The 15,013-nt window shown below is 37.1% G+C and overlaps 1 protein-coding gene across 1 annotated transcript; it reads left to right on the forward strand.

Annotated features, from left to right (window-relative positions):
* The first annotated feature begins 13,833 nt into the window (after positions 1–13,833).
* LOC103276403 (DNA-directed RNA polymerases I and III subunit RPAC2) lies at positions 13,834–14,516 on the forward strand. Its single transcript, XM_008073802.1, has one exon. The coding sequence runs from the start codon at positions 13,920–13,922 to the stop codon at positions 14,319–14,321; it is 402 nt and encodes a 133-aa protein (XP_008071993.1). The 5' UTR covers positions 13,834–13,919; the 3' UTR covers positions 14,322–14,516.
* Positions 14,517–15,013: the final 497 nt, after the last annotated feature.

The raw sequence follows: 15,013 nt of genomic DNA on the forward strand, positions 1-15,013 counted from the left end.
CATACCTATAGATGAATACTGAGAGTTTCCAAAGGAGAGGAAAGAAAACAAAGAGAAGAAAATATATTTGAAAAAATACTGACTGGAAACTTTTCAAATTAAAAAAGTGAAAATATATATTCTAGAAGCAGCAAAATAGTGCCAGAAAATTAGATATCCACCTACAAATGAATGAGTTGGACTCTTCTCTTGCATCATATACAAAAATTAACTCAGTGGATCAGAGATGTAAGTAAAAATGTTAAAGTGACACAACTTTTAAAACAAAAGAGGGGACCTGGCTCAGTGGCTTAGCCTGTAATCCTAGCTCTTTGGGAGGCTGAGACAAGTGGATTGGCTAAGCTCGTGGGTTTGAGACCAGCCTAGACAACTTGGCAAGGCCTCCTCTCTACAATAAATTAAAAAATTAGCCTAGTGTGGTAGTGCACACCTGCAGTTTCAGCTATTTGGAAGCCTGAGGCAGAAGGATCACTGGAGACCAGCAGGTTGACACTGGGGTGACTGTGAGTGTGCCACTGCACTCCAGTCTGGGTGACAAAGTGAGACTCCAACTCAAAAAACAAAAAACAAAAAAAACCCCAAAAAACAGAAGAGGTAAAACTCTTCACGACATTGTATTTGGCAACGATTCTATTGATATGACACAAAAAGTATAGGTAGCAAAAGAAAAAAACAGTTAAACTGGACTTCGCCAGCATTAGAAACTTTTGTACATCAAAACACATCATCAACAGAGTGAAAATGCAATCCAACGAATGAGAGAAAGTATTTGCCAATCACATAGTTGATAAGGGGTTAATATCTGGAATATATAAATTATTCCTACAACTTGACAACAACAACAAATCTGATTTTAAAATGGGCAAAAGATTTGAGTAGATATTTCTCCAAAGAAGATTATCAAATGGGCTATAAGCACATGAAGATATGGCCAACATCAGTAGATTTTTAGGGAAATGCAAACCAAAACCACAATTAGATACCATTTTGCACTCATTGGGATGGCTGTAGATTTTTTCCAAGAAGAAAATAACAATTGTTGGTGACAGTGTAGAACAATTGGAATGCTTGCAATTGTTGGAATGGTATAGCTGCTGTGGGAAACAGTATCACAGTTCCTCAAAACTTAAACAGAGAATTGCCATACGATTCAAAATTTAACTTCTAGTTATATATCCTAAAAATTGAAGAAAATTGTTATATGCATAAAAAGATTGAACTTGAACAGGTATTTATACACCCATGTTCACAGCAGCAGTATTCACAACAGCTGAAATGTAGAAGCAACCCGTGTTCATTAACATATGAATTGATAAACAAATACAGTATATACATGGAATGATGTATATTCAGCCTTAAAAATGAATGCAGTTCTGATTCTTGCTATAACGTGAATGAACTTTGAAGACATGAGAAGTGAATAAAATAAGCCAGACACCAAAGTCAAAAAAAAGGGATGATTTTACCTATATGTGGTATCTGAAGTAATCATACTTGAAGATATAGAAATTAGAATGGCGGCTGTCAGGGTGTGAGGGAGGAAAGGATAGCATGTTATTGTTTAATGGGTACAGATTTTCAGTTAGAGAAAATGAAGTTTTGGAGTTGAATGTTGGTGTTCACTGCATAATGAACTTAAATATATACTTAATTCTATCAAATTATAATGTAAATCTGTTTAAAATGATACATTTTATGCTATCTATATTTCACCTCAAAGATTTCCTATTAAACTATCATTAATAGATTTAGCAGCTATTGGTTATTGCTGCCTACCCTACAAACATTATTTTAGGTTGCACAGTGGTGATACTCTTTTAATCTTCGTGAAATTCTTATCTCAATTTCGTCTGCAAAGAAGGCCCTTTTCACGTTAACTCTATTGCTACCCTGAAACAGTTTGTAATGCATGATTTTTAATAATACTATTATGATTTGTAGTGAGAATCTGTCATGTGTAGTTTGAATGTGCATCAGGTGACAAGACAAACTTCAGAATATTTAAGGATCTCTTATTTTAAATGTTCATGTAACATATTTGGAAACTGAGAAAAGAACCCAAAGTAGCCTCAGAATAATAAGCAAAGGGCTATTCTAACCAGCCAGTCTTGTAAATATCAGCCATTTTTGTGAGTGTGTAATGGGATATTCATTCCTACTCTCTCTCTCTCAATTGCACTCTCCATTTCTCTGATTACCCTTGTTTGGTCTAGTTGACCTAGGAGAGATGAAAATGCTCATAAATTGAACTAACTTCTTAATTTGAATGAGAAATAGTGATTTTAAAATGGAAAGTATGCACATTGCTTTGCATTCTTCATTATTGAGGTTTGCTTGACAGTTTAGCTCAGACAAAAGAGAAAGTGGCTCCTAGCCTGACCTGTTCTGGGTACTTCTTAAAACAAAGTCAGAGATACATTCTCTAGACTGGACAGTTACTGTAGTGCAAAGAGTGCCACCTCCGCTGCTGCTGCCGCCGCGGCCCCTCCCCCCACCGCCACTGCCATCGCCGCTGCCACCACAGTCTCCATGACGGGTAGCACATCACACCACACGGGGCCGAGGCGATCCACACCAAACCCCTTCAGGGAAGATCTGCTGGGATAGCTCCCACCTCTCCTGAATCTGAGACTGTGCTGCTTGCCCAGCGTGGGGTTCCTGTTGCCTGCTCGGAGGCAGGCAGTCATCTTGTTCCTGTCCTACCCCACCCCCTCTGGGGCGAGCAGCTGAGATAGCACCACCTGCTGGTGATTCAAGGTAACAACACCAAAACGGGAGAAACAAGCTTGATAAAGACATAGACCAAACTGCTGAATGGAGGTTAATCTTAACTGTCCTTCACAGCAGATCAGGGGCAACTGACCCTAACTGCAAACTAATTTACCAGCTTGAAAAGAAAACAAAAAATCAGACCTGAAAGGACATTGGACTTAAACAAAATGTCTCAGAGTGTGCTTCATTGATTCTATTAGTTTAATGACTTAATTCTATTCCTACTGTATTGCTCCCTTTTTTTCTTTTTTCCTTTTCCTTTTCTTCTCTCTGTAAACCATATCTTTGTATAGAGGAACAGCACACTAACAAGGTGGTTGGTTAGCTTGTATGTTAACATCACTACATGTTTTATTTTTATTTTTTATTTTTTTGTATGACAATTGGTTCATCTGTTGCTGTGGTCTATTGTTTTTATCTGTTTCAGTATAGGCCTCTCCCTCTATTTGTTGGCACACTCGTTTGTTTCCCTCCTTACTCCTCTATCTCTCCACTCCCCTCTTCAACCCACTATCTGCTCCATTCTCTCCCCTCTGCTAACCACATTTTATTTCAGGGAGTAAACCTACAGCCCCACTGCATGGACAGATTCCAGGGCAGTGGGAAGTGGGTTCCACATTATCCACACGCCTGTCAGCGAATACCAGGACCTGCAGACAGCTTTTGAATCACAGCTCTCCCCTTAAGTACATCTCAAAACTGCAAAAAGGACAACCTCCAACCTACTGTGCAACTTCAGAATTGAACAAAGTAAGAGGACATACATAAAGAATAGGAGATTGAACAAACAGAAGTAAAACCAATCCCTTTACCCCTGAATAACAGAGTTAAAGAACACAGTGACGTAGAGGGAAGGAAACAGTAGGGAGGGGGGAAAAAACACACAAATGAAGAAAAACCAAAAGAAGAATATAGGTCTTACACAGACCCCTGGAAAATCAGACACTGAGAAAACAGATTCTGGAACACAGACAATGAAGAGACCCCAGAATGACTGGTTACATGCAACAAACCCAGACATCAAAACATTAATGGAGAGAATTTAAAAAATTGAGGAGAGACAAGAGTAAAATAAGAAGGAACTGATGTCAGAAATGACAGCATTAAAGAATACTATGATGGAAATGAACAACAGACTAATAAGCATGGAAAGCAGAGCAGTCAAGCAGAAGAAAGAATCTCAGAGCTCGAAGACCAAAACACAGAACTAACCCAAACTGTCAAAAGCATAGAAAAGAAGCTCAAAAAGACAGAACAAAACCTAAAAGAGATGAATGATCACTTCAAGAGACCAAACCTAAGAGTAATTGGGCATCCTGAGGCAGAAAGAGAAAGAGAAGCCACATTGGAACAAACATTTCATGAAATCATTCAAGAAAACTTCCCTCATCTCATCAAAGATGAAAAAATTCAAACACAAGAGATTCAGAGAACCCCTGCAAGACAACAAATGAGAAGACCAACTCCCAGACACATAATAATTTGCCTAAACAAAGTAGCTATGAAAAGAAAAATCCTAAAGGCAGCAAGAGAAAAAGGCCAGACTACCTACCAAGGAAAATCAATTAGAATAGCAGCAGATTTATCCATAGAAACACTTCAGGCCAGGAGAACCTGGAGCCCTATCTTCAAAGTTCTAAAAGAGAACCAATTTCAACCAAGAATAACTTACCCAGCCAAACTAAGTTTCATTAGTGAGGGAGAATTGAAATCTTTTCCAGACATCCAATCCCTAAGAACCTATGCTGCCATCAGACCACCTCTACAAGAAACACTTAAGAAAGTACTGAACACAGAAGAAAAAAAAAAGACCAACAGCATTCTTCACAAGAGTACAGGAAAAAGATTAAAAACACACATGAACCAACTCCAAAACCCAAAGAAAGACAACAAATAAACAGAAACAACTCTGTAAGAACCTTATGACAGGGATCAATTCTTGCATTTCAATTATTAACCTAAATGTGAATGGACTAAATGTACCACTGAAAAGACATAGAATGGCAAAATGGATAAAATATCATCAGGCAACAATATATTGCCTTCAAGAGACTCACCTCACTAGAAAGGACACACACAGACTCAAAGTAAGAGGATGGGAAACAAAATTACAGGCAAACGGAATACAAAAGAAAGGAGGAGTAGCGATCTTAATTTCAGACAAAATACCCTTCAAGCTATTAAAAATCAAAAAAGATACAGACGGCCACTACATAATGACAAAAGTCTCAATCCATCAATAAGAAATATCTATCCTAAACATATATGCTCCCAACATAGGTGCACCAACTTTCATAAAGCAACTTCTTGGAAAACTAAAGAAAGATATTGACTCTAACACTATCATAACTAGGGACTTTAATACCCCACTCACAACCCTAGACAGATCATCAGGACAAAAAATCAGCAAGGAGATCCAGAACCTCAATGTGACTTTGGACCAAATGGACTTAACTGATACCTACAGAACACTCCAGCCAAAGACCACAGAATACACATTCTACTCATCACCACATGGAACATATTCTAAGATCGACCACATACTTGGCCATAAATCAAGCATAAGCAAATTTAAAAGGACCGAAATTCTACCAAACACCTTCTCGGACCACAGTGGAATAAAAATAACATTGACACCAACAAAGTCACCCCAAAACCCACAAAGACATGAACATTAAACAGCATGATGCTAAACAACTCCTGGGTCAATTATGAAATCGAAACAGGGATCAAAAGATACCTGGAAACACATGAAAATGAAGAAACATCTTACCAAAATCTCTGGGATGCACTGAAAGCTGTAGTAAGAGGGGAATTTATATCCCTACAAACACATGAAGAAAATGGAAGGAACAGAAATTCACAACCTAACAAGCCACCTAAAGAAGCTGGAAAAGCAAGACCACAAAAACCCTAATTTCAGCAGAAGAATCCAGATCACCAAAATAAAAGCCCAAATCCAGGACATAGAAGACAAAAGGTAATACAAAAAATCAATGAAACAAAAAGCTGGTTCTTCGAAAGGGTAAACAAGATTGATGGTCCCCTAGCTAGACTGACCAAGAAAAAAAGATAAAAAAACCAAATAAGCACAATCAGAAACACAAAATATGAAGTCACATCTGACCCTGAAGAAATACAAAAGATCATTAGAGGCTACCACGTACACCTGTATGGAAACAAACTTGAAAACCATGAGGAAATGGAGGACTTTCTGACACCACACAACCTACCTAGGTTTGAACAAGAAGAAATTGAGACCCTAAATAGACCAATAACAATCAAGGAAATCGACTATGTAATAAGAAAACTTCCTAAAAAAATAAGCCCTGGTCCAGATGGCTTTCCAGCAGAATTCTACAAGACATTTAAGGAGGAGCTGATACCAATCCTACTGAAGGTATTCCAGGTGATTGAAAAAGTTGGAACTCTCCCCAAATCATTTTATGAAGCCAACATCACATTGATACCCAAGCCAGGTAAAGATCCAACAAAGAAAGAGAACTACAGGCCAATATCTTTGATGAACATAGATGTCAAAATTCTGAACAAGATCCTAGCAAACCGGATTCAGCAATACATCTCAAAAATCATCCACCATGACCAAGTAGGCTTCATTCCTGGGATGCAAGGCTGGTTCAACATTCGTAAAACCATAAATGTAATTAAATACATCAACAGATGTCAAAACAAAAACCACATGATCATATCACTAGACGCATAAAAAGCTTTTGATAAAATCCAGCACCCCTTCTTGATAAAAACCCTTGAACATCTAGGCATACGGGGAACATACCTCAAAATAGTAAAAGCCATCTACGAGAAACCCACAGCCAGCATACTCCTAAATGGACAAAAATTGGAACCAATTCCCCTGAAAACTGGAACTAGACAAGGATGCCCACTCTCTCCCCTCCTGTTCAACATAGTATTGGAAGTCCTGGCTAAAGCAATCAGAGAAGAGGAGGCAATCAGAGGTATTCAAATAGGAAAAGAGGAAGTCAAGTTATCTCTCTATGCAAATGACATGATTGTGTACCTTGAAAACCCAAGAGAATCTGTCAAAGGCCTCCTTACATTGATAAAAGCCTTTGGCAAAGTCTCAGGATACAAAATAAATGTACAAAAGACAATCGCATTTCTCTACACCAATACTAAACAAACAGAAACCCAAATAAAAAACAAAATTCCATTCACAATAACCGCAAAAAAATGAAATACCTTGGCATCTTCCTAACTAGATATGTGAAAGACCTTTACAATGAAAATTACAAAACACTGATCAAAGAAATCAAAGCTGACATGGAACAAGTGGAAAAATATCCCATGCTCATGGATCAGAAGAATCAACATTGTGAAGATGTCCATCTTACCTAAGACAATCTACAAATTCAATGCAATACCCATTAAATTACCAACGACATTCTTCTCAGACCTAGAAAAAACAACACAGGAATTCATATGGAAACACAAACGTCCAAGAATAGCCAGAACAATCCTCAGCATAAAAAACAAAGCAGGTGGTATTACAATACCAGACTTCAAACTTTACTATAAAGCTACAATCATCAAAACAGCTTGGTATTGGTACAGGAACGGGCATATAGATCAATGGAATAGAATTGAGATTCCAGAAGCAAAACCTCAATTTCTCAACCAACTCATCTTCGACAAAGCCCCCACCACCTACCAATGGGGAGAGGAGAACCTATTCAGTAAATGGTGCTGGGAAAACTGGCTGACCACATGCAGAAGATTGAAACAGGACCCCATCTATCTCCATGCACAAAGGTTAACTCCAAATGGATCAGAGACCTAAATGTAAAACCTCAAACCATAAGAACCTTAGAAAAGGAAGGAAATACTCTCATGGAAATCGGAACTGGCATCCAATTCCTGTACAAAACCCAAAACCCACAGGACATAAGAGAGAAGATAGACAAATGGTTCCTTATTAAACTGACAAGCTTCTGCAAAGCCAAAGAAACCATCAAGAGAGCAGGGAGACAGGCTACAGACTGGGAAAAAGTATTTGCCAACTCTAGGTCTGACAAAGGCTTAACATCCTGGATCTACAAGGAACTGAAACGTACTGAAAGAAGAAAACAAGCAACCCCATTATAAAATGGGCAAAAGATATGAACAGATACTGCACAAAAGAAGACATCCAAACAGCCAACAAACATATGAAGAAATGCTCAACCTCACTAATCATCAGGGAGATGCAAATCAAAACCACACTGAGATATGACCTAACTCCAGTCAGAATGGCAATTATCAACAACTTAAAAAAATAACAGCTGCTGGAGAGGGTGTGGTGAAAAGGGAACACTTCTACACTGTTGGTGGGAGTGTAAACTAGTGCAACCTCTGTGGAAAGCAGTGTGGCGATTCCTAAAAGCTCTAAAAATTGACTTTACATATGACCTTGCAATCCCCCTACTGGGAACATACCCTGAAGAACACAAATCACTCTGTAAAAAAGATACCTTCACATGTATGTTTATCGCAGCGTTGTTCACAATAGCAAGAACCTGGAAACAACCATGCTGCCCATCAAAAGAGGACTGGATTAAAAAATGTGGTACATATACACGATGGAATACTACGCAGCTATAAAAAAGAACAAAATCATGAATTTTTCAGTAACCTGGATGGAACTAGAGTCTATAATACTGAGTGACCTCTCACAGAAACAAAGATCCGAATATCACATGTTCTCACTCATATAATGGACATTGAACATCCAATGTAATACTATAAGAAAATGACTGATGGTACTGGGAATCTATGGGGGGGATGGGATTAACAGTAGCAAATATCTGTCTGGGGATGGGAAAACACCTCTTATCAACAGTGTGCCTGATGAAATGTAATTGTACACCTAACCCTTAACTGTACCCCACAAAACCATAATAAAAAATACTGATTCATAAAAAAAATACTTATTTTGAAAAAAAAAAGATACATTCTTAAAGACTTCAAGTGTCTTTACTTGAATTCCTCAAACGAAATAAAGTCTTTCAGGTATCAGGCTCTTGGTTTTCCTGCATGGGGGCCCATTCCTGCATTCTTCACATCCTTCAAGTCTCAATTGAAGTGTTACCTCTTCAGTTAAGCCTTCTCTGACTATCCCAAGAATTCCTTTCTTGATCTTCTTCTCTATTGTCTCCTACCATAGTCCTTATTTATTCCTCTAGACCCTAAAATAGAAGAAGGCATGCAATGTCTTACTAATCATGAGAAATCCACTGCCTAGTAATACAGAGCAGATGTAGGTTCTCTTTCTTTACTCAGGAAATATTTGAGCATATATATGCTCAGTGAAATAAGAACATTGTCCCTCTGGGCAGGAACTTGAACTTTTGTTGTGAAAAACTCATATAGGAAGCATTGTGTAGTGAGAAAACTATGAGAAAAGATAATAACAGGAGTATAATACAACTGTGAATGGTCACTGACTCAATTTGCAAAGAAGCTTGCAAGTAAGATTTATGAGTGTGCTAGATATAAGGAAGGTATCAGGTTAAGTCTGGACTTTGACAAAACAGAACTATTTGGGATGCATAGAAACAATAATGTCACTACTTGAAAATGGGAAAAAGACAAGACACCATGGCATATAATTTTCTCTATGGCATGTAATTTTAATCAGGCTCTATACAAATCAGAGTAGCAAGGATTTGTGATTCAATCATGCACATCCATACATTTAACTGCATGCAAATAATTTTAAATCTAAAAATACCACGAATAAATAAATAACTGCTCAGTTTTACTTCTTGAGTTGAGAGGTTCTGGTCTTTGGGAATAAGGACAACCATTGATCCACCACTAAGCTAAAATAAATATCTAAGGTAGATAATTAAACACTCACCATTGACAAGTGTGAAGTTTATAATTTAATGTAATTTACTATAGCTTTTCAAATATGTATTTTAATAAAGAATTTTAATAAAACTTGGTGATCTAATGTATATAAGGTAGAAATATAGGTATTTATGATTCAGGAATTTGACTGTGTCTAAACTGATTTCCATATATATTTAACATTTGTAGTGATTATGCACATTGTGACACAGACGCGGTAGATCTATGTCTTCTTTCATTTTGTATGTGTGTCCAAACATCAACTGAAATCATCTAAATGAAAAGATACAAGAAAGTACCATTCCAATTGCACACTGGTTCTCCAGAAAGAGCAGATAAAATGTGCTACTGAAACAAATTACAGCCCACTCTTTGCACTTACATTTCCTGCAATTGCCTTTTAAAATTAAACAAAAGGTGACCTGCTCTTATGGCATAAAACAATGCAGTTCAGAACACAATAAACAGACTTTGGTTTCTGGTCTGACATGCAAAGACCTTGGAAGTAATCAATCTCATTCTCCCAACAAGAATAAAACCAAATCGAAAACCAACAACTCTCTTAGCTCAATCAGATAATAGAAATCATAAGACGAACCTGGAGAAACAGACAGGCAGATGCCGAGAATCATGGCTCACCAGGAGCAAATGCAAAAAGGCAGATGTCCACAGCTGAAGTCAGTGTTGGTAGCAATTCTTTAAATATAATTCACGAATTCCTAGAGGCTCAGAGTGGACTAGCTTTAGAGTTTAAAACTCTGAAGAAGCCCAGTCTTGGAGAGTCCCCACACTTTTCAGAGCTTTACTTGCAACATTGCTACCAGGTACTCACCATGAAGATCACAGAAAAGTCCTTTAGTTATTTTTCTCAGGATAGATGGGACAAGTAGCCATTTTTGAAATATGCTTAGAGCACCCTCTTCTCCTCAAAAAGGACTACCTACCCTCAAAGGAAACTATTTTACCAGAGCTTAATTCTGATGGGGTTTTGCCAAAGCTCAAATGACCCGGGGAAGGGAAACACCCAATTCCAGTCTCTTTAGACTTTGACATGGGGAAAACAAATATGTAACTTCCGTTCACTAAAAGACTGAGACCTGTTAATACTGCAGCAATAGTGCTCTTGCAAAACAGCAAGGAGTTAAAGTTAAAAGAACTGCAAGGCTCAGATCCCATTTCTGGAGGCCATCAACACCCAAAGACAACAGGGGACAAAAACAAGAACACTATAAGCAATTTTATCCTCTGATATCACAGATACAGTAAACACAGCTTAATTCTTGGCCAAATAAACTTTAAACTTTACATAAAAGATCTACCTACCTCAGATTCCTTTTATCTGATATATTTACCATTCAATAAAAGTTACATTGAAAGGCAAAATAACAGTCTGGTGAAACAAAGCAAGCATCAGAGCCAGATTCAGAATTGGCAAAGATTTCTAATTACCAGACTTGAAGTTTAAAATGCTTGTGATTAATAGGCTAAGGACTCTAAGGGAAAAAGTAAACAATATGCAAGAACAGATGGGTAATAAGCAGAGGGATGACAATGCTAAAAAAAATCTAAAGGAAATAGAAATAAAAACACCCTAAGAAAAATGAATGCTTTGATGGGCTCATCAATAGATTAAGCATAGCTAGGAAAGAATTGGTGAACTCAAAACATGTCAATATGAACTCCCAAAAGTTAAATGCATAGAGATCAAATATTTTTTTTAAGATGGAACAGAATACCTAAAGACTGTTAGATAACTTATAAAGTTGTAGCATACACATAATGGGAATACCAAAAAGAGAAGGAAGCAGGAACAAGAGAAATATTTGAACTAATAATAGCTGAAAATTTTTCAAAATTAATAACATGCACCAAACTACAAATCAGGAAACTAAAAGAACACTTAGTATAAATACCAGAGACTATATATCTAGGCATATAATATTAAAACTGTAGAGAATTAAAAACAAAGAGAAAACCTTGAAAGAAGGTCAGTTATTGGGGCATTATATAGAGAGAAAGAGTACGAATTACATAAAACTTATCTTCAGAAACTATGCAAGAAAAAGACAGTGGAATGAAATATTTAGGTTGAAAGAAAAAATCTACTAACCTAAAATTCTGCATCCAGTGAACAATTCTATGCCTACAAATTTGATAGTATAGATGAAATGGACCAATTTCTTAGAAGACAAACATCCAAAACTCTCACAAGGAAGAAATAGACTATCTGAGTAGGTCTGTATCTAATAAATAGTAATTAACAAACTTCCTTTAAAAGCTCAAAGCCCATTCACTGATGAAGTCTAACAAACATTTAAGATAGAAAGTCTCTACAATATTTTCAGTAAAATAAACTGGAAATATTGAATACTTTCTAGCTCACATTATAAGCCAACAGTGAGTGAAGAGTAAAACCAGACCTAGACATAAGATAGGAAAACTATAGACCAATATTTTTCATTAATATGAATTTTAAAATTCCTCAACAAAATATTAGCAAATAAAAAATTCAATAATATATAAAATTAATTATACATATTACCAAGTAGGATTTATCCCAGGTATGTCAGACTGTTTCAACATTGAAAACAAATTAATGTAATACATCTCATCAACCCTAAAAATGAAAATCATATGATCATATCAATAGATGCAGAAAATTCACTTGACAAAATCTAACATCTTCTTACAACTCTTAGAAAATAAGAAATAGAGGGAAACCCCCTCAACTTGATAAATAACATCTACCGAAAACCAACAGTTAACATCAAACAATGCTGAGAAATTAAATGCCTTTCCCCTGATATAGAGTAAAAGAGAAGGCCATACCTCTCACCACATGCCTATTCAACATGATATTAAAAGTCCTGGCTAATGGAATGACACATAAAAAGAAAATAAAAAGCAAACAAATTGGGGATGAAAAAATAAAACTATATTTTTTGGCATATGACATGATTGTCTATGTAGAAAAACCCAAAGAAATGACAAGAACAAGACAACCTCGTGGAACTAATAAGTGATTATTTTCAAGGTTGAGGCATCTAAGATTGTCATAAAAAAGCCACTTGCATTCCTATAAGCCAACAATGAACAATTGGAATTTGAAATTAAAAACCTACCATTTACATCAACACCAAAATAATGAAATACTTGGGTATAAATCTAACAAAATAATACAAAATGTATAGAAGAAAAATAATAAAACTCTGAAGAAAGAAACAACTAAATAAATGGAGAGATATCCCATGGTGAAGGATAAGAACCTCCAACATGCTTAGATGTTAGTCTGTTCCAAATTGATCAACAAATTCAACATGATTTCAATTAAAATCTTGGCAAATAGCCTGGCTCGGTGGCTCAGCCTGTAATCTCATGCCTTTGGGAGGCTGAGGTGAGTGGATTGCCTGAGCCCACGGGTTTGAGAAGCACCTGGGCAGAGAGACCTCATCTCTACAATACATCAAAAAATCAGATGGTCGTGGTAGCACATGCCTTTAATTCCGGCTACTTGGAAGGCTGAGGTGGAAGGATCGCCAGAGCCCAGCAGGTCGAGGCTGCAGTGGCTGGTAGCAGCCACTGCACTCCAGTTTGGGTGACAGAGTGAGACTCCAACTCAAAAAAAACCCAAAAAACAAATAAAATCTCAGCAAGTTATACACCAACAAACTGTAAAGTTTACGTGGAAATACAAAGATCAAGAATATCCATTTTAATACTGAGAAGAACAAACTTAGAGGACTGACACTACCTGGCTTCAAGAATTACTATAAAGTTACAGTGATCAAGATATTGTGGTACCAGTGAAATAACTGACAAGTTGATCAGTGCAACGAAATGGAAAGCCCAGAAGTAGGCCCACACAAGCATCTGATCTTTGACAAAGGAACGAAGACAATAAAATAGAGCAATGATAGCCTTTCAACTAATGATGCTGGAACAACTGGACATCCACAATTAAAAAAAAAAAAAGGAAGGTGTGTAGCTGCAGATCTTATTCCTCTCACATAAATTAACTTAAAATGGATCACAGGTCTAAATATAAAACACAAAGCTAAAAACTTCTAGACAATAAACAGAAGAAAATCGAGTTGTCCTTGGGTTTGGCAATGAGTATTTAAGTAACACCAAAATCATTATCCATGAAGGAGCAAACTGAACAGTTTGGTAAAATTTAAAATTTATCTTCCTTCCTGCTTCGTCGGCTCGTTTCGCGGTATGGGGCTGAGGCTCCTGTCCGCCAGTACCACCTGAGGATCCCGGAAACCGCCCCCGCGATGGAAGAGGACCAGGAGCTGGAGAGAAAAATGTCTGGATTGAAGACCTCAATGACTGAAGGCGAGAGGAAGACAGCCCTGGAAATGGTCCAGGCGGCTGGAACAGATAGACACTGTGTGACATTCGTGTTGCATGAGGAAGACCATACCCTAGGAAATTCTCTGCGTTACATGATTATGAAGAACCCAGAAGTGGAATTTTGTGGTTACACTACGACCCATCCTTCAGAGAGCAAAATTAATTTACGCATTCAGACCCGGGGTGCTCTTCCAGCTGTTGAGCTATTCCAGAGAGGCCTGAATGAGCTCATGAATGTCTGCCAACATGTGCTTGACACGTTTGAGGCCAGCGTAAAGGACTATAAGGATCAGAAAGCAAGCAGAAATGAATCCGCTTTCTAGTCCCTTATGCCATGTTCACGGAGGACTGTCCTTATGGCTACTCTTCCTAACCGCGCAGAACCCAGAATTAGTTTGTGATGACAGCATACTCTATACTTCACAAAGTTCTAGCTTTTGACCATTACTGCTGTTGGATTCCCTGCAAGAACCTTTGTATTCTTCTAATAAATTCCCTTTTTTATTTAAAAAAAAAAATTTAAAATTTCTGCTCTGTGAAAGACTATCAAAAGAATGAAAAGAAAAACAAAAGATACAGAGAAAATACTTACAAAAGATATATCTGATAAAGAAAGTTTAGTCAAAACATATAAAGAACTCTTAAAATTCAACAATAATAAGAAACACAATAAAAATGAGTGAGTTGGACAGATAATATGCCAAAGAAGACATATTTATGGAAAATAAAGCATATAAGAAGTCTGGCAGCCTATATCAAACAAGAATTGAAAATTATGAGATTTACAATGAGATGCCACTACACACCTACTAAAAGAATCAAAACCCAAATCACTGACAATATCAAATGCTGGTGAGGACAGACTCTTGCTCATTGCTGGTGAGAATGCAAAATGATACAATCACTTTGGAAGACAGTTTGGCAGTTTTTTATAAAGCTGAATGTGGTTATCACTATACCATCCAGCAATTGTGCTCCTTGATATTTATCCAATTGGTATGAAAACTTATCTGCA

Source organism: Carlito syrichta, unplaced genomic scaffold (assembly GCF_000164805.1).
Source record: "Carlito syrichta isolate Samal-C Ts95f unplaced genomic scaffold, Tarsius_syrichta-2.0.1 Scaffold316185, whole genome shotgun sequence".
Classification (NCBI taxonomy): domain Eukaryota; kingdom Metazoa; phylum Chordata; class Mammalia; order Primates; family Tarsiidae; genus Carlito; species Carlito syrichta.

Excerpts from the sequence above, each read along its gene's own strand:
- LOC103276403 (XM_008073802.1), top strand. The coding sequence starts at position 13,920 with ATGGAAGAGGACCAGGAGCTGGAGAGAAAAATGTCTGGATTGAAGACC.